Genomic DNA, 20955 nt, shown 5'->3' on the forward strand with positions numbered 1-20955 from the left:
CTCCAATAACCGTTCAATATTCAGTCTAAATATATTGCTCTGGTCTAGTCTTGACACCGTTTTTATTTTTCTCATAGAGATAATTCAAAAGACTTTCAATCTGAAATTGATCACACGAAACATCAACAAAAAATCTCCAAAGAGCTAGCCTGGGGAAACAGGAAGCAATAATTCCCTTTCACCCACATGAGGAACAAACCCTTGAGGCTAAGCACCAACTAGTCTCATATCGCTCTGACTGGTGTTGGGCACGAGAGGTCACTTCAGATATTATTGGCCTGCAACTACTGAGCTCCATTTCCTAGTCAAATCTTCACTTTGGTCACATCTGCATTTAAACAAAGTAATTTAGGCCTACAGTAGACTAAATACAGGCCTATATATTATATTTCTATAGAGAAGACTGCAGTTTTTGATTGCCGTGGAAAGTAGGGGTGCTGCAGCTCCCCCTGATAAATAATATAAAATACATGCAGTACCAGTCAAAAGTTTGGACACACCTATTAATTTCCAGGGGTTTTCTTTATTTTACTATTTTCTACATTGTAGAGTAATATTGAAGACATAAACTATGAAATAACACATAGGAATTTATTTCCTTCTTAATGCGTTTGAGCCAATCAGTTGTGTTATGACAAGGTATAGGTGGTATACAGAAGATGGCCCTATTTGGTAAAAGACCAAGTCCATTTTATGGCAAGAACAGCTCAAATAAGCAGAGAAACAACAGTCCATCATTACTTTAAGACATGAAGGTCAGTCAATCTGGAAAATGTCAAGAACTTTGAAAGTTTCTTCAAGTGCAGTCGCAAAAACCATCAAGCGCTATGATGAAACTGGCTCTCATGAGGACCACCATAGGAAAGGAAGACCCAAAGTTACCTCTGTTGCAGAGGATAAGTTCATTAGAGTTAACTGCACTTCAGATTGCAGCCCAGATAAATGCTTCAGCGAGTTCAAGTAACAGACACATCTCAACATCAACTGTTCAGAGGAGACTGTGTGAATCAGGCCTTCATGGTCACGGATTCCCTCGGTACTGCTGCTCATTCCGTTCACCAGCTCCGGAGGTCTACGTCACCGGCCTTCTAGGCGTCACTGAACTGGATCATTACCACCAACCCCAGACTGTCTTGTCTCATTATGCACACCTGGTTCCCATTCCCCCTGATTAGTATGTGCCCTCTGTTCCCCATTGCTTCCATGCTACGTGTTATTGTGCACTTGTTTTACGGGTCTCGTCCCATGTACTATTTAGAGGTTTACGCCTCGCTCTTTTGTTTGGATGGAGAAAATAAAACCCCTATCATGTATTCCTGCGCTTGTCTCCTATCGTTACACAGCGTGAAATTCATGGTTGAATTACTGCAACAACAAAAAACACTACTAAAGGACACCAATAAGAAGGAGAGACTTGCTTGGGCCAAGAAACACAAGCAATGGACATTAGACCGGCGGAAATCTGTCCTTTGGTCTGACGAGTCCAAATGTGAGATTGTGTTCCATCCGCCGGGTCATTTTGCCTACTTTGCTTTGCACGGCACAACAGCATAGATGGTTTTTAAACATAGCTTCAGGGTAAAGTATAGGGCTGTAGGCTAGGTCCAAAAACTATTGGCGCTTCTCCCGAACGCATTTAATAGGTGAACATAAATCTTTTTTTGTGACCAACTTTTTATTCCGTTTTGTAATTTTTCAGAGGGGGGTTACAGGAACAGAAACAAAATAAATTCAAAAGGCAAAAGGCCGCCATCTACATCGTAAGGCGTTACTATGACATATCGAAGTATGGGCATGCCATTTTTAAAAAATAGAAATTGTGTGAGCAATAATAGGACCAAAGCGTAGTTTACATTGTTTAAGGGATATATCAGTAAAGACCACCTCTTCCAGGGCAATAAGAGACACCCTATTACATTGTTTAAGGGGTATATCAGTAAAGACCACCTCTTCCAGGGCCATGGTAGTACTGGGTCAGCCATGGTAGTAGAGTCAGCCATGGTAGTACAGGGTCAGCCATGGTAGTACAGAGTCAGCCATGGTAGTACTGGGTCAGCCATGGTAGTACTGGGTCAGCCATGGTAGTACTGGGTCAGCCATGGTAGTACTGGGTCAGCCATGGTAGTACAGAGTCAGCCATGGTAGTACAGAGTCAGCCATGGTAGTACAGGGTCAGCCATGGTAGTACAGGGTCAGCCATGGTAGTAGAGTCAGCCATGGTAGTACAGGGTCGGCCATGGTAGTACAGGGTCGGCCATGGTAGTACAGGGTCGGCCATGGCAGTACAGGGTCGGCCATGGCAGTACAGGGTCGGCCATGGCAGTACAGGGTCGGCCATGGCAGTACAGGGTCGGCCATGGTAGTACAGGGTCGGCCATGGTAGTACAGGGTCGGCCATGGTAGTACAGAGTCGGCCATGGTAGTACAGGGTCAGCCATGGTAGTACATGGTCAGCCATGGTAGTACAGGGTCAGCCATGGTAGTACAGCGCCCCTGCTCAAGAGCACAGACATACACTGCTCAAAAAAATAAAGGGAACACTAAAATAACACTTCCTAGATCTGAATTAATGAAATAATCTTATTAAATACTTTTTTCTTTACATAGTTGAATGTGCTGACAACAAAATCACACAAAAATAATCAATGGAAATCCAATTTATCAACCCATGGAGGTCTGGATTTGGAGTCACACTCAAAATTAAAGTGGAAAACCACACTACAGGCTGATCCAACTTTGATGTAATGTCCTTAAAACAAGTCAAAATGAGGCTCAGTAGTGTGTGTGGCCTCCACGTGCCTGTATGAACTCCCTACAACGCCTGGGCATGCTCCTGATGAGGTGGCGGATGGTCTCCTGAGGGATCTCCTCCCAGACCTGGACTAAAGCATCCGCCAACTCCTGGACAGTCTGTGGTGCAACGTGGCGTTGGTGGATGGAGCGAGACATGATGTCCCAGATGTGCTCAAATGGATTCAGGTCTGGGGAACGGGCGGGCCAGTCCATAGCATCAATGCCTTCCTCTTGCAGGAACTGCTGACACACTCTAGCCACATGAGGTCTAGCATTGTCTTGCATTAGGAGGAACCCAGGGCCAACCGCACCAGCATATGGTCTCACAAGGGGTCTGAGGATCTCATCTCGGTACCTAATGGCAGTCAGGCTACCTCTGGCGAGCACATGGAGGGCTGTGCGGCCCCCCAAAGAAATGCCACCCCACACCATGACTGACCCACTGCCAAACCGGTCATGCTGGAGGATGTTGCAGGCAGCAGAACGTTCTCCACGGCGTCTCCAGACTCTGTCACGTCTGTCACGTGCTCAGTGTGAACCTGCTTTCATCTGTGAAGAGCACAGGGCACCAGTGGCGAATTTGCCAATCTTGGTGTTCTCTGGCAAATGCCAAACGTCCTGCACGGTGTTGGACTGTAAGCACAACCCCCACCTGTGGACGTCGGGCCCTCATACCACCCTCATGGAGTCTTTTTCTGACCGTTTGAGCAGACACATGCACATTTGTGGCCTGCTGGAGGTCATTTTGCAGGGCTCTGGCAGTGCTCCTCCTGCTCCTCCTTGCACAAAGGCGGAGGTAGCGGTCCTGTTGCTGGGTTGTTGCCCTCCTACGGCCTCCTCCACGTCTCCTGATGTACTGGCCTGTCTCCTGGTAGCGCCTCCATGCTCTGGACACTACGCTGACAGACACAGCAAACCTTCTTGCCACAGCTCACATTGATGTGCCATCCTGGATGAGCTGCACTACCTGAGCCACTTGTGTGGGTTGTAGACTCCGTCTCATGCTACCACTAGAGTGAAAGCACTGCCAGCATTCAAAAGTGACCAAAACATCAGCCAGGAAGCATAGGAACTGAGAAGTGGTCTGTGGTCCCCACCTGCAGAACCACTCCTTTATTGGGGGTGTCTTGCTAATTGCCTATAATTTCCACCTGTTGTCTATTCCATTTGCACAACAGCATGTGAAATGTATTGTCAATCAGTGTTGCTTCCTAAGTGGACAGTTTGATTTCACAGAAGTGTGATTGACTTGGAGTTACATTGTGTTGTTTAAGTGTTCCCTTTATTTTTTTGAGCAGTGTATTTAGCTTGTCGGCTATTCAAACCAGCGACCTTTCGGTTAATGGCCCAACGCTCTAACCGCTAGGCTACCTGTCACATACAATTAAACTAAATTATTGTTGACTACAATAAAAGAAAACTCATCGTTCCACTAGTTTCAATTCACAATTTAATAAAACTGAATTACATTTGTAATCTACTATATTCATTAACAGTTTTGCTTTATTGGGTTCATCTTTTGTATAATAACAAAATTATTGCAATCTGAATCTGAAACCAATATAGATATTTTAATCCACTCTCTTCAAACTTCATTGCTGAAAAGAGCATCAAAATATGAACTAACATTTTTTCCCACATTTTATGTAAGTCAAGACACAGGGCATTGGATTGGTGCACAAGTATGGTTGGGGGGAGTTTTCACCATATTCTTCACACCAATCCACTCCTTTAAAACCACGAAGGGGAATGTATGAGAGCACAGTTTTAGAGAAGGGTAGAGAATTCGACGGCAAACTACACTTGGCAGATGAGGAGAAATACACTTAAGGGCAGTAAGAATAAATGCTGACCCCCTATGGGCTTTGGAACACTTTCCCCCTCCTTTAAAACACGAGCCTCTTTGGGATTCTGCTTGTGTTGTTGCCAGAGAACAGCGGAGCAGTAACAGCCATAGTTAGACCTCCGCTGAGCTCAAACCGCATTGGCCTGCAGGGAATGAGTGGTGTGCAGGATGAGCAAGGACAGACAGAGGAGGAGAGCGGGATAAGAGATGGGTTATAAACATGCAAAAGTAAAGGAACACTACACAAGCTGGCTATAACAACTCAGTTTAATTCCTATGAAATAAAGCCTCTTCACAGTTGTTTCCACATAGGAACATTGATCTGTCATGACATTCTATTGTAATAACAGTTGAATGACATGGCTAGTATGACATGAACAGATTTGATTCACACACAAGGCTTGCACTATGTATAATGTGACTGGGGGTATGAGAAACATGCTTCCTCAGTCATCCAAGATAGCACCTCTATAAAGATAGTTAACATACCATTTGAAAATGCAGGTTTTGTTTACCAGAGTAGAAATTCAATTTACGCCTCTAAAATCTCCAAAAATAAGGATAATAATTTCATAATCAAAGCATTTTCTCAGATCACCTCGTGAGGTTAAAATATTCACAAAATAAACATAGAATAGTCATACAAACAAACAACGTTGAATAGTAACATTGATTTTACGAAGAATGCTACGAAACAAGGCCAGAGAAGTTCTGGAGTTGGAAAATGTGAGTGGTGAACATGATGGGTTTGGTTTGTTCGATACAGGGACACATTCAGAACTACTGCAACACATCTTCACAAAATTCAATGGTTCTGCAATAAAGTCTAACTACCATGGTGGCATCCCCCCAAAAAATGTTTTATCTTTGTACAAGGATTTTATATCAACATATGAATAAGACATTTAAATACTTGTCAACCTCCCTGTAATACATCCCCACCCTTTTCCCAGGACTCTCACAAACAAAAATACATTATTGAAACTGTACACAAATATTCTGTCCATATGCTGTTCTGTTGTTACATTGTAAGCGGTTGGTATAGCTTCTATTAAAAAATAGTTCTTGCTGGTTTCATAGATGAACACAAAAAAGCTGACGCACGTAGACCGCGGACGTCACCGTTCTGTAAAAGCGGGTAAATAAATGGATAGAAAGAGGTATGGTGTTGATGCTTCTGAGTCTATTCATGTCTATACATTTTGCGTTTTGCACAATGGCAGAGACACACAGAAGTGGAAAAGAAGCCTTCTCTTCCGCTGCAGTTCTAGGAACAGCCCATAACCACACCACAGCAGTGTTTATAACCCACCCCACCCACCCTAAAAGAAAAATACATGCAACTGAGGAGTGCTTTATCTGCATTCTGTAGCAGATGCTTCTGTCTATCACTTAGCCTCCTTTAGCATAGATTACATTATCTTTCCTAGCATTAGCTTAGCTCCTGTTAGCCTAGCTACCACGGCAGAGTGGTGAGTCTCATTAAAACAGGGGCCCGGGGCCATCTTCCTGAGGGGGGAAGTGTGTATTGAGCAGCGTCTCCATGTAGGACACGTAGCTGGAGCTGGGCGTGTAAGCTTCACCCTGGTCCTGGAAGGGCATGGACCTGGCTGTGTAAGCTTCACCCTGGTCCTGGAAGGGCACGGCTGGGGAGAGGGGCGGCAAAGGGGCGGCTAGGGTCGACGGGGCTGGGAGAGGATCAGTGAGAGTTGGCATTGGGGTGAGGGTGGGCTCGGAGATGGGTATTGCCAGAGCCTGGGTGAGGGTAAGGGCGCTGATATCAGTGTTGGAGGGACCAGGAGCATGGTTGGGTGTGTGAGGTGTAATACTGTGAGGTACAGGGCCTGTAGCTGGGGGTTGGCATCCGGGGTCCATTGGTGCTTGAGGTGTGGGGTGAGGGGCGGGGAGGCGAGGCCTCTTGGCTGCCTGTGGTTCGTCTCCTGACAGAAGGGCTTCCTGGGTTGGTATTGCCTAGACAGGAAGAGACAGTTTATGGTCAAAACAGTTGCATGGCATCCACATGATCACTTCTCTCCTATGTTTAGCTCCTACACCCTTCAAACCCCTACAACCAGACAGTAAGGATGGATATTTCAGGAGCATCACGTAAAATACGCATTTTAGAAAAGGGCTCAACACAGCCATGACTGACAACACCACAACGTAGTGTGGAATAACATGATGAATCTCTTCTCTCCAGCCCACCCCTGCCTCCCTCCCTCTCACCCCAGCCCACCCCTGCCTCCCTCCCTCTCTCCGCAGCCCACCCCTGCCTCCCTCCCTCTCTCTCCAGCCCACCCCTGCCTCCCTCCCTCTCTCCCCAGCCCACCCCTGCCTCCCTCCCTCCCTCTCTCCCCAGCCCACCCCTGCCTCCCTCCCTCTATCCCCAGCCCCCCCCTGCCTCCCTCCCTCTCTCCCCAGCCCACCCCTGCCTCCCTCCCTCTCTCCCCAGCCCACCCCTGCCTCCCTCCCTCTCTCCCCAGCCCACCCCTGCCTCTATCCCCAGCCCACCCCTGCCTCTCTCCCTCTCTTCCCAGCCCACCCCTGCCCACCGCTGCCTCCCTCCCCAGCCCACCGCTGCCTCCCTCCCTCCCTCCCCAGCCCACACCTGCCTCCCTCCCCAGCCCACCCCTGCCTCCCTCCCTCCCTCTCTCCCCTGCCTCCCTCCCTCCCTCCTCAGCCCACCCCTCCCTCCCTCCCCAGCCCACCCCTGCCTGCCTCCCTCCCTCTCTCCCCAGCCTCCCTCCCTCCCCAGCCCACCCCTGCCTGCCTCCCTCCCTCTCTCCCCAGCCCTAGTGGGTGGGAGTCAGGTGGTCTCGTACCAGGCGAGTGCAGACCCTCTTGGGCAGGTCCTGCTCCAGCGAATGGATCTCTGTTTGCTTCAGTAACAGCTGGGACTCATCTTGGAACTCCACCTGAAAAGGGGAGAAGAGAGAGATGGAAAGAGAGAGTGGGAGAGTTAATTAAGGGTCATACTCAAAACAACACAAAAAACAACAAAGCCCAGGATTGTCAGGACAAAATCCAGTAACGGAATTTGAAGACACCCTTTGTGCCATGTTGTCTTGATGTGTGTGACTCTCGTGTGGCTCTGCCATGTTTTGCGGCTCTGTCGTGCGTACAAATGTGTGTGAGAGATACAGTGGGGGAAAAAAGTATTTGATCCCCTGCTGATTTTCTACATTTGCGCACTGACAAAGAAATATCAGTCTATAATTTTAATGGTAGGTTTATTTGAACAGTGAGAGACAGAATAACAACAAAAATATCCAGAAAAACGCATGTCAGAAATGTAATACATTTATTTGCATTTTAATAAGGGAAATAAGTATTTGACCCCTCTGCAAAACATGACTTAGTACTTGGTGGCAAAAACCTTGTTGGCAATCACAGAGGTCAGATGTTTCTTATAGTTGGCCACCAGGTTTGCACACATCTCAGGAGGGATTTTGTCCCACTCCTCTTTGCAGATCTTCTCCAAGTCATTAAGGTTTCGAGGCTGAAGTTTGGCAACTCGAACCTTCAGCTCCCTCCACAGATTTTCTATGGGATTAAGGTCTGGAGACTGGCTAGGCCACTCTAGGACCTGAATGTGCTTCTTCTTGAGCCACTCTGTTGCCTTGGCCGTGTGTTTTGTCCCATTGTCATGCTGGAATACCCATCCACGACCCATTTTCAATGCCCTGGCTGAGGGAAGGAGGTTCTCACCCAAGATTTGACGGTACATGGCCCCGTCCATTGTCCCTTTGATGCGGTGAAGTTGTCCTGTCCCCTTAGCAGAAAAACACCCCCAAAGCATAATGTTTCCACCTCCATGTTTGACGGTGGGGATGGTGTTCTTGGGGTCATAGGCAGCATTCCTCCTCCTCCAAACACGACGAGTTGAGTTGATGCCAAAGAGCTCCATTTTTGTCTCATCTGACCACAGCACTTTCTCCCTGTTGTCCACTGAATCATTCAGATGTTCATTGGCAAACTTCAGACGGGCATGTATATGTGCTTTCTTGAGCAGGGGGACCTTGCGGGCGCTGCAGGATTTCAGTCCTTCACGGCGTAGTGTGTTACCAATTGTTTTCTTGGTGACTATGGTCCCAGCTGCCTTGAGATCATTGACAAGATCCTCCCGTGTAGTTCTGGGCTGATTCCTTACCGTTCTCATAATCATTGCAACTCCACGAGGTGAGATCTTGCATGGAGCCCCAGGCCGAGGGAGATTGACAGTTCTTTTGTGTTTCTTCCATTTGCGAATAATCGCACCAACTGTTGTCACCTTCTCACCAAGCTGCTTGGCGATGGTCTTGTAGCTTATTCCAGCCTTGTGTAAGTATACAATCTTGTCCCTGACATCCTTGGAGAGCTCTTTGGACTTGGCCATGGTGGAGAGTTTGGAATCTGATTGATTGATTTCTTCTGTGGACAGGTGTCTTTTATACAGGTAACAAGCTGAGATTAGGAGCACTCCGTTTAAGAGTGTGCGTCTAATCACAGCTCGTTACCTGTATAAAAGACACCTGGGAGCCAGAAATCTTTCTGATTGAGAGGGGGTCAAATACTTATTTCCCTCATTAAGATGCAAATCACTTTATAACATTTTTGACATGCGTTTTTCTGGATTTTTTTGTTGTTATTCTGTCTCTCACTGTTTAAATAAACCTACCATTAAAATTACACACTGATCATTTCTTTGTCAGTGGGCAAACGTACAAAATCAGCAGGGGATCAAATACTTTTTCTCCTCACTGTAGGTGATTAGCCAGCATCATTAGCATGAGAGAGAGTGGGAGAGAGAGAGCGATGGAGAAAGAGAGACAACACATATAAGCACAGTGAAACTCTGAGATTAGCGCACACACACACACACACACACACACACACACACACACACACACCCTCCTCCCCAGTCCCATACTGTGATTAGAAACACATACACACAGAGGCATAACCATATAGTCACATGCATACTACATCCAGTCAGAGCAACACACTGATTTAGGCTCCCGAGTGGCGCAGTTGTCAAAGACACTGCATCTCAGTGCGAGACGCGTCACTACAGACACCCTGGTTCAAATCCAGGCTGTATCACAACCGGCTGTGATTGGGAGTCCCATAGGGCGGCGCACAATTGGCCCAGTGTCGTCCAGGTTTGGCCGGTGTAGGCCATCATTGTAAATAAGAATTTGTTCTTAACTGACTTGCCTAGTTAAATAAAAAATACATTGATGGTCTGTGTGATCCTAAACCAGAGTAGTACACTACATGGCCAAAAGTATGTAGATTCGGCTATTTCAGCCACATCCGTTGTTAACAGGTGTATAAAATCGAGCACACAGCCATGCAATCTCCATAGTCAAACATTGGCAGTAGAGTGGCCTGACTGAAGAGCTCAGTGACTTTCAACATGGCACCGTCATAGGATGCCAACTTTACAACAAGTCAGTTTGTCAAATTTCTGCCCCGGTCAACTGTAAGAGATATTATTGTGATACAACTGTTAGATTTATTGTGAAGTGGAAATGTCTAGGAGAAACAAAGGCTCAGCCGGGAAGTGGTAGGCCACTTAAGCTCACAGAATTGGACAGACGAGTGCTGAAGTGCGTAGCGTATAATTGCCTGTCCTCGGCTGCAACACTCACTAACGAGATTTAAACTGCCACCGGAAGAAACCTCAGCACAATAACTTTGTCAGGAAATGGGTTTCCATGGCCGAGCAGCAGCACACAAGTCTAAGATTAGCTGACGCTTGGCATTGCGCATGGTGGAGTGGTGAATCACGCTTCACCATCTGGCCATTGGACAATCTAATCTGGGTTTGGCTGATGTTAGGAGAACGCTACCTGCCCTAATGCATAGTGCCAACTGTAAAGTTTGGTGGAGGAGGAATAATGGTCTGGGGATGTTGTTCATGGTTCGGGCCCCTTAGCTCCAGTGTAGGGAAATATTAATGTTACAGCATACAATGACATTCTAGACAATTCTGTGCTTCTATTTTTGTGGCAACAGTTTAGGGAAGGCGCTTTCCTGTTTCAGCTTGACAATGCCCCCGTGCACAGAGCGAGGTCCATACAGAAATGGTTTGTCGAGATCAGTGTGGAAGAACTGGCCTGCACAGAGCCCTGACCTCAAACCCACTGAACACTGACTGTGAGACGCCTAATCGCCCAACATCAGTTGCCTGAACTCACTAATGCTCTTGTGGCTGAATAGAAGCAAGTCCCCGCAGCAATGTTACCACATCTAGTGGAAAGCCTTCCCAGAAGAGTGGAGGCTGTTATAGCAGCAAAGGGGGGGACCAACTTCATATTAATGCCCATGATTTTAGAATGAGATGTTGGACGAACCATGTAGTGTATGTGGGTGTGTGCCATTTGTCTTGTCATATCACGCATCGCCCAGGCTGAGAGTGTGGAAGAGCTCACAAGGCTCTGTGTGTGTGTGTGTGTGTGTGTACACATCATGTGTGTTCAGAGGAGTTGTGTTCCTCCAGTACCAGGGACCTCTCCTCTAAGCTTTATACCTCGTAAGCACTCTGCGCGTCGCACCATAAATTCTCCACACGCACCTCCAATGCTAACACTCTCGACTACTTTTGAATGTCCGCTGCAGTAAGATACTCTGCCATAATCTACAAGAGCGCCATCATTTTCAGATAAACACTCAGGTAAGCACTGTGCTGGAAACATTCAGGTAAGCACTGTGCTGGAAACACTCAGGTTCACACTATGCTGGAAACATTCAGGTAAACACTGTGCTGGAAACATTGAGATAAACACTGTGCTGGAAACATTCAGGTAAACACTGTGCTGGAAACATTGAGATAAACACTGTGCTGGAAACATTCAGGTAAACACTGTGCTGGAAACATTGAGATAAACACTGTGCTGGAAACATTGAGATAAACACTGTGCTGGAAAGTCAAAGTAATCTAAGTTGTGGTGTAAAAAAAGCTTCAGCTGTAGAACCAACTTGGTGCAGGGCTGGGGGTTCAATGTAGATGGATTGGGCCATTAGAAAGACTACCTGAAGTTGTCATAAGGACATTTTAAGGGAAATAAATAGTTCTTAACCTATCCATGCATCCTAGAATATTTAATGAAAATATACAGTGGCACCACCTTTTTTATTTATATATAAAAAAAAAAAAAAATTATATATATATATATATATATATATATTTCACCTTTATTTAACTTCTTAAAGTGTAGGGGGCAGTATTTTCACGGCTGGATGAAAAACGTACCCAAATTAAACTGGTTACTACTCTGGCCCAGAAATATGCATATTATTAGTAGATTTGGATAGAAAACACTCTGAAGTTTCTAAAACGGTTTGAATGGTGTCTGTGAGTATAACAGAACTCATATGGCAGGCAAAAACCTGAGAAATATCCAACCAGGAAGTGGGAGATCTGATAATTGTAGTTCTTTCTAATCCCTATTGAAACTACAGTGTCTGTGGGGTCACGTTGCACTTCCTAAGGCTTCCATTGGCCGTCAAAAGCCTTCAGAAAGTTTTTTCATCGTTGTCCTGTTACCGGGCAGAGAATAGGAGCTCAGTCAATGAGTGGACTGCCTGGGGACAAAGGGATTGGTGATGCGAGATCCCACGAGCGCACCTTTCCTTCTTTTTTTTGTTCTGGAATGAATACGCTATTGTCCGGTTTGAATATTATCGCATTTTTACGTAAAAAATACCATAAAGATTGATCGTAAACAACATTTGACATGCTTCTAAGAACGGTAAGCTGATTTAAAATCTGACACAGCGGTTGCATTAAGGAGAAGTATATCTATAATTCTTTCAATAACTGTTATAAATTTTATCAACGTTTATGATGAGTATTTTTGTAAATTGATGTGCTCATTCACCGGATGTTTTGGTGGGAATACATTTTCTGAACATCACGCGCCAATGTAAAATGCTGTTTTTGGATATAAATATGAACTTTATCGAACAAAACATATATGTATTGTGTAACATAATGTCCTAGGAGTGTCATCTGATGAATATCGTCAAAGGTTAGTGCTTCATTTAGCTGTGTTTTGGGTTTTTGTGACATATCTCCTTGCTTGGAAAATGGCTGTGTGGTTATTTTTGTCTATGTACTCTCCTAACATAATCTAATGTTTTGCTTTCGCTGTAAAGCCTTTTTGAAATCGGACAATGTGGTTAGATTAACGAGAAGTGTATCTTTAAAATGGTGTAAAATAGTCGTATGTTTGAGAAATTGAAATTAGGATATTTTTGCTGTTTTGTACTTCGCGCCATGCTATTTCACTGGCTGTTGAATAGTGTGGGACAGTCACGTCCCACCTTGCCCAGAGAGGTTAACCAGGTAAGCTAGTTGAGAACAAGTTCTCATTTACAACTGCAACCTGGCCAAGACAGAGCAAAGCAGTGCGACAAAAAACAACACAGTTACACAGAAACAAACGTACAGTCAATAACACAAAAGAAAAATAGAAAAATCTATGTACAGTGTGTGCAAATGTAGAAGAGTAGAGAGGTAGGCAATAAATAGGCCATGGAGGCGAAATAATTACAATTTAGCATTAACACTGGAGTGATAGATGTGCAGATGATGATGTGCAAGTAGAGATACTGGGGTGCAAAAGAGCAAGAGGGTAAGTATTAATATGGGGATGAGGTAGTTGGGTGTGCTATTTGCAGATGGGCTGTGTACAGGTACAGTGATCGGTAAGCTGCCCTGACAGCTGATGCTTAAAGTTAGTGAGGGAGATATAAGACTCCAGCTTCAGTGATTTTGTCTTTGGCAGCAGAGAACCGGAAGGAAAGGCGGCCAAAGAGGTGTTGGCTTTAGGGATGACCAGTGAAATATACCTGCTGGAGCGCGTGCTACGGGTGGGTGTTGCTATGGTGACCAGTGAGCTAAAATAAGGCGGGGCTTTACCTAGCAAAGACTTATAGATGACCTGGAGCCAGTGGGTTTGGCAACGGATATGTAGTGAGGTCCAGCCAATGAGACCATACAGGTTGCAGTGGTGGGTAGTATATGGGGCTTTGGTGACAAAACGGATGGCACTGTGATAGACTGCATCCAGTTTGCTGAGTAGATTGTTGGAGGCTATTTTGTAAATGACATCGCCGAAGTCGAGGATCGGTAGGATGGTCAGTTTTACGAGGGTATGTTTGGCAGCATGAGTGAAGGATGCTTTGTTGCGAAATAGGAAGCCAATTCTAGATTTAACTTTGGATTGGAGATGTTTGATGTGAGTCTGGAAGGAGAGTTTACAGTCTAACCAGACACCTAGGTATTGTAGTTGTCCACATATTCTAGGTCAGAACCGTCCAGAGTAGTAATGCTGGATCGGCGGGAGGGTGCGCCTAGCCCTCTGATATGCACTGTTAACTTTCTGATCGCCTAAATCTGTGAGATGTTTTCAAACCTCCAACATAGTCTCATGTGGAGACTACTTTGATTTGAATCCATTTACATACCCAGTCCTTTCAGATCTACAAGGAGATACACAAGGTGTGCAGGCACTAACATCCCCAGATTCAACCAATCAACTTGACCTTAGTGAACATCTAGTCAAATGGCTACCCAGACTATTTGTATTGCCCCCCCCCCCTCTCCACACCACTGCCACTCTCTGTTGTCATCTATGCATAGTCACTGTAATAACTCTACCTACATGTACATACTGCCTCAACTAACCGGCACCCCCCTGTATATATTGTTATTTTTTACTGCTGCTCTTTATTTACTTGTTACTTTTCTCTCTTATTCTTATCCGTATTTTTTTTAAACGGCACTGTTGGTTAGGGGCTCGTAAGTAAGCATTTCACTGTACGGTCTACACCTGTTGTATTTGGCGCATGTGACTAATACAATTTGATTTGATTTAGTGCTGGGCTGGAACACGGGGCTAATGGGCTAGTTGGTTGACAAGGTAGAGTGAAGGGAGTGTACGGGGGGCAACGCTACTCTCACCTGGAAGTACTTGTGCACGTGATCCTTGACGTAGGAGGCGTTGAGCGCCTGGCCCTCCATGTTGTGGACCAACATCAGCTCGCCGGTCTCTGGGGGGCCGTTACGAAGACAGTCGTGACTCTGGAGGGAGAGAACGGAGTGATTGATTTGAGGAACAGGTTAGGATTTGATGCATCTAACATATTCACTAGATATGTCATTCTATAGCCACTGCTTTGACTTGTCATTATGTTGTCACTATGTCAACACATATCATGGTCACCTCACCATGGCTGAGACTGACAGAGAGGTGTAGAGAGAGACTGACAGAGAGGTGTAGAGAGAGACTGACAGAGACTGACAGAGAGGTGTAGAGAGAGACTGACAGATAGGTGTAGAGAAAGGCTGACAGAGAGAGAGGCTGGCAGACAGGTGTAGAGAGGCTGGCAGACAGAGATGTAGAGAGGCTGGCTGACAGACAGACAGAGAGAGAGAGAGAGAGAGAGAGAGAGAGAGAGGCTGGCAGACAGAGAGACAGAGAGAGGATGGCTGACAGACAGACAGACAGAGAGAGAGAGAGGATGGCTGACAGACAGACAGAGAGGCTGTAGAGAGAGGGACTCACCACAATGTTCTCGGGGAAGATGTTGTCACAGTAGGAGCCGTCATCATAGTTGACCTCGTAGAAGGTTTGTGAGGTGATGCCAATGATGGTGCAGGGGTAGAACCAGCCATCGATGTTCCGACCAATTACCTTCTGGCCAAGAGAAAACTCCCCCCTTGGCCCCGCCCTTGCCTAGAGAGAGAGACGAGTGTGAAAATAGAAACTATTTGAATTTAATCTATTGTCATTCTATTTCTATGGTGCTAGAGCAGTAATTCAAAGACAGTGTTATATATTTGAAGGCACATGGTGGACAAAACATTAAGAACTCCTGCTCTTTCCATGACTAAGATTATCCACATGAATGCTATGATACCTTATTGATGTCACTTGTTAAATCCACTTCAAAATCAGTGTAGATGAAGGAGAGGAGACATGTTAAAGAAGGATTTTTAAGCCTTGAGACAATTGAGACATTGTGTATGTGTGCCATTCAGAGGGGGAATGGGCCAGACAAAAATATTTAAGTGCCAACTTGACAGCTGTGGGAAGCATTGGAGCCAACATGGGCCACCATCCTTGTGGAACGCTTTTGACACCTTGTAGAATCCATGCCCTGACAAATTGAGGCTGTTCTGAGGGCAAAAGGGGGGGACAACTCAATATTAGGAAGCTGTTCTTAATGTTTTTTTACACTCAGTGTGTGTGTGTGTGTGTGATTATATACAGTACCAGTTGAAAGTTTGTAGTAGTATTCAGTGTTCGATTATATACAGTACCAGTTGAAAGTTTGTAGTAGTATTCAGTATTCAGTGTGTGTGTGTGTGTGTGATTATATACAGTACCAGTTGAAAGTTTGGACACACCTACCCATTCAAGGGTTTTTCTTAATTTCTTTCTATTTTCTACATTGTAGAATAAATAGATATAACAACACATATGGAATCATGTAGTAACGAAAAAAGTGTTAAACAACTCAAAATATATTTTATCTTTGAGATTCTTCAAAGTAGCCACCCTTTGCTTTGATGACATCTTTGCACACTCTTGGCGTTCTCTCAACCAGCTTCATGAGGTAGTCATCTGGATTGCATGTCAATTATCCGGTGCGCCTTGTTAAAAGTTAATTTGTGGAATTTATTTTCTTCTTAATGCGTTTGAGAGAATCAGTTATGTTATGACAAGGTATAGGTGGAATTCAGAAGATAGCCCTATTTGGTAAAATACCAAGTCCTGTAACAGTAACAGCTTATTTGAGCTGTCAGTAACAGCTCAAATAAGCAAAGAGAAACATCATTCCATCATTACTTTAAGACATGAAGGTCAGTCAATCCGGAAAATATCAAGAAATGTAAAAGTTTCTTCAAGTGCAGTCGCAAAAACCATCAAGCGCTGTGATGAAACTGGCTCTCATGAGGACCACCATAGGAAAGGAAGACCCAGAGTTACCTCTGCTGCAGAGGATAAGTTCATGAGAGTTGCCAGCCTCAGAAATTGCAGCCCAAATAAATGCTTCACAGAGTTCAAGTAACAGACACATCAACATCAACATCAACTGTTCAGAGGAGACTGTGTGAATCAGGCCTTCATGGTCAAATTGTTGCGAAGAAACCACTACTAAAGGACACCAATAAGAAGAGACTTGCTTGGGCCAAGAAACATGAGCAATGGACATTAGACTGGTGTAAATCTGTCCTTTGGTCTGATGAGTCCAAATTTGAGATTGTTGGTTCCAACGGCTGTGCCTTTGTGAGACGCAGAGTAGATGAACGGATGATCTCTGCATATGGAGGCCAGGCCATCTGTGGAGGCCAGATGACCTCCACAATCACCTGACCTCAACCCAATTAAGGATGATCTCTGCATGTGTGGTTCCCACTGTGAAGCATGGAGGAGGAGGTGTGATGGTGGTTTGCTGGTGACACTGTCTGGTATTTATTTAGAATTCAAGGCACACATAACCTTGCACCTTGCATAACTTAACCAGCATGGCTATCACAGCGATACGCCATCCCATCTGGTTTGCACTTAGTGGGACTATCACTTTTATTTCAACAAGACAATGACCCAACACCCCTCCAGGCTGTGTAAGGGCTATTTGACCAAGAAGGAGAGTGATGGAGCGCTGCATCAGATGACCTGGCCTCCACAATCACCCAACCTCAATTGAGATGGTTTGGGATGAGTTGGACCGCAGAGTGAAGGAAAAGCAGCAAACACGTGCTCAGCTTGGGAACTCCTTCAAGACTGCTGGAAAAGCATTCCAGGTGAAGCTGGTTGAAAGAATACCAAGAGTGTACAAAGCTTTCATCAAGGCAAAGGGTGGCTACTTTGAAGAATCTCAAATATATTTTGATTTGTTTAACACTTTTTTTGGTTACTACATGATTCCATATGTAATATTAAATGTAGAAAATAGTAAAAATAAAAACCCTTGAAAGAGTAGTTGTGTCCAAACTTTTGGCTGGTACTGAATGTTGTACGTAAGTATGTACAGTGAGGGGGAAAAAAAGTATTTGATCCCCTGCTGATTTTGTACGTTTGCCCACTGACAAAGAAATTATCATGTCTATAATTTTAATGGTAGGTTCATTTGAACAGTGAGAGACAGAATAACAACAAAACAATCCAGAAAAACGCTTGTCAAAAATGTTATAAATTGATTTGCAGTTTAATGAGGGAAATAAGTATTTGACCCCTCTGCAAAACATGACTTAGTACTTGGTGGCAAAACCCTTGTTGGCAATCACAGAGGTCAGACGTTTCTTGTAGTTGGCCACCAGCTGTATTTAGCGCCATCCTTCATTCCTTCAATTCTGAACAGTTTCCCAGTCCCTGCCGATGGAAAAACATCCCCACAGCATGATGAGATTCTCGGGGTGATGAGAGGTGTTGGGTTTGCGCCAGACATAGTGTTTTCCTTGATGGCCAAAAAGCTCAATTTTAGTCTCATCTGAACAGAGTACCTTCTTCCATATGTTTGGGGAGTCCCCCACAAGCCTTTTGGCAAACACAAAACGTGTGTGCTTATTTTTTTCTTCAAGCAATGGCTTTTTTCTGGCCACTCTTCTGTAAAGCCCAGCTCTGTGGAGTGTATGGCTTAAAGTGGTCCTATGGCAGATACTCCAATCTCTGCTGTGGAGCTTTGCAGCTCCTTCAGGGTCATCTTTGGTCTCTTTCTTGCCTCTCTGATTAATGCCCTCCTTGCCTGGTCCGTGAGTTTTGGTGTGCGGCCTGCTCTTGGCAGGTTTGTTGTCGTGTCATATTCTTTCCATTTTTTAATAATGGATTTAAAATGGTGCTCCGTGGGATGTTCAAAGTATTGGATATTTTTTTATAACCCAACCCTGATCTGTACTTCTCCACAACTTTGTCCCTGACCTGTTTGGAGAGCTCCTTGGTCTTCATGGTGCCACTTGCTTGGTGGTGCCCCATGCTTAGTGGTGTTGCAGACTCTGGGGCCTTTCAGAACAGGTGTATATATACTGAGATCATGTGACAGATCATGTGACACTTCGATTGCACACAGGTGGGCTTTATTTAACTAATTAGGTGACTTCTGAAGGTAATTGGTTGCACCAGATCTTATTTAGGGGCTTCATAGCAAAGGGGGTGAATACATATGCATGTACCACTTTTCCGTTTTTAAATTTTTTTGAATTCTTTGAAACAAGTTATTTTTTTCATTTCACTTCACCAATTTGGACAATTTTGTGCATGTCCATTACATGAAATCCAAATAGTAATCCATTTAAAATTACAGATTGTAATGCAACAAAATAGGAAAAACGCCAATACTTTTGCAAGGCACTGTAAATTCAGAATATAATTCTCAGATAAAAAGGAACGAAGTTGTACATTTACCAAAGATTCAAGAATCTTTGCTAGACAAGAACCCCAAGACATGGCATGATAATGATGAAGAACACTAGCGTCCCCAACCTTATGGAGTGGGAGCCACTGTCATAGGAGCTCAATCGCACAAGTGAATGAATCTTTGCAGATTTCACTCGTTGCTTTGAAAATACCGTATTTATGTCAAATAAATACAAAACTTATTTATTCAACATTATTATTTGAGTTCATGTTGGAATTGCAGAAGCTTTGCTACATATACAGTGCATTCGGAAAGTATTCAGACCCCCTTGACTTTTTCCTCATTTTGTTACAGCCTTATTCTAAAAGGGATTACATTGTTTTCCCCCCTCATCAATCTACACACAATATTTTTTCAGGTCTCTCCAGAGATGTTCGATCAGGTTCAAGTCCGGGCTCTGGCTGGCCACTCAAGGACATTCAGAGACTTGTCCCGAAGCCACTCCTGCATTGTCTTGCCTGTGTGTTTAGGGTCATTGTCCTGTTGGAAGGCTAACCATTGCCCCAGTCTGAGGTCCTGAGCGCTCTGGAGCAGGTTTCATCAAGGATCTCCCTGTACTTTGCGCCGTTCATCTTTCCCTGTGAGTGAGAGGTGCTTCTGAGCACGCAGCACTCAGGGAGAAGGGAAAAACGGCCACTGGCAGCAAAAGGCATGGATTTGTTGGGGGTGCATTATGGCCACACAAAGAGGATGCCGCTGGGAAATTTGAGGCGTTTTCAAGTGCAAAGCTCATGCTTTTCAAGCAACTTTTTTCAAATCCTCATTAGAGTCGCATCATGCAGCCTTAAAATGTATAACAAATCTAAACATATAACCCAACGTTAGTAGAACTAAAGTTACATTAATAACTTTAAATTAAGCATATAGGAGGACCTATTTCTTTGTTAACTGCTCAACACAGAATAGCCGCATGTGAGCACTCCCTCAAATCGTTTGGAGAAAATATCCTTTCTATGTAATTCAGCTTTGTTCAATTGTATTCTTCCTACTATAAAATAATGCCACGGAATATAACCAAATGTTATCTGCTCAATGAACTAGTGTAGCCTACAGCCATATGGCATAGCATAACATAGTATGCTATTCTGTTCTTCTGAAATAGACTACATTTTCTTCATATCATGTTTCTTTAGACCTGTCTAAAATAAATAATGGATTTATTGTGATGTTGTAGGCTATATTACATGGACTTAGTAGACTTTTTAAAATGTAGATGTTCCAAAGGTCTGCATCAGTGGCTTGTAGGAAGCCAGGAGATGCTAAATGTGTTTATGTTAATTAATGGTCAATTACCGTGAGAACGACAGTAATTTGCTTGACAATCACCAGCTGATGATATTTCGTGACCGCCACAGTCCTAGCCACCACGATGGCGCCAGGTTTCCTCCAGATGTGACACTTGGCATTCAGGCCAAAGAGTTCAATCTTGGTTTCATCAGACCAGAGAATCTTGTTTCTCATGGTCTTAGAGTCCTTTAGGTGCCTTTTGGCAAACTCCAAGCGGCTGTCATGTGCCTTTTACTGAGGAGTGGCTTCCATCTGGCCACTCTACCATGAAGGCCTGATTGGGGGAGTGCTGCAGAGATGTTTGTCTGACTTTATTAGCCAGCTAATTTTCACACCATAAACTCAATTATTTGATCTGTTAAGTTGGCTAATGTTGCTCAACATTTCTCTGGCTAGCTAACGGAGAATTCGATCCAGCTAGCAAGATATTTAACAATGCTAACAATACTTGTTCCACCACACTTTCTCCCTCACCTCAAACTTTTCAAATGCCAGTATTTGTTTGGTTACAGCTCATGAAGTACGCTTCATCACCCTCTCACCCCCGTCTCCGTGGTCAGGCTTCTCACCGACCTCTTCGTTATCGTTCAAGGGACATGCTGCTGTAACTGACAAAC

The 20955-nt window shown here is 44.6% G+C and overlaps 1 protein-coding gene across 2 annotated transcripts in view; it reads right to left on the reverse strand.

The window, feature by feature from the left end:
• Positions 1–4888: 4888 nt before the first annotated feature.
• Positions 4889–20955, reverse strand: part of LOC115151538 (lysine-specific demethylase 4B) — an 85049-nt gene continuing 68982 nt past the window's right edge. For both annotated transcript variants that reach the window (XM_029695562.1, XM_029695561.1), the window contains exons 19-22: positions 15196–15366; positions 14592–14711; positions 7462–7554; positions 4889–6610 (exon numbers count right to left, since the gene is read on the reverse strand). In XM_029695562.1, coding sequence (XP_029551422.1) covers positions 6122–6610; positions 7462–7554; positions 14592–14711; positions 15196–15366 — 873 coding nt within the window. In that variant the 3' untranslated portion in view covers positions 4889–6121. The remainder of the gene's footprint in view (positions 6611–7461; positions 7555–14591; positions 14712–15195; positions 15367–20955) is intronic.

This window comes from Salmo trutta, chromosome 17, assembly GCF_901001165.1.
Source record: "Salmo trutta chromosome 17, fSalTru1.1, whole genome shotgun sequence".
In the NCBI taxonomy this organism is placed as follows: Eukaryota; Metazoa; Chordata; class Actinopteri; order Salmoniformes; family Salmonidae; genus Salmo; species Salmo trutta.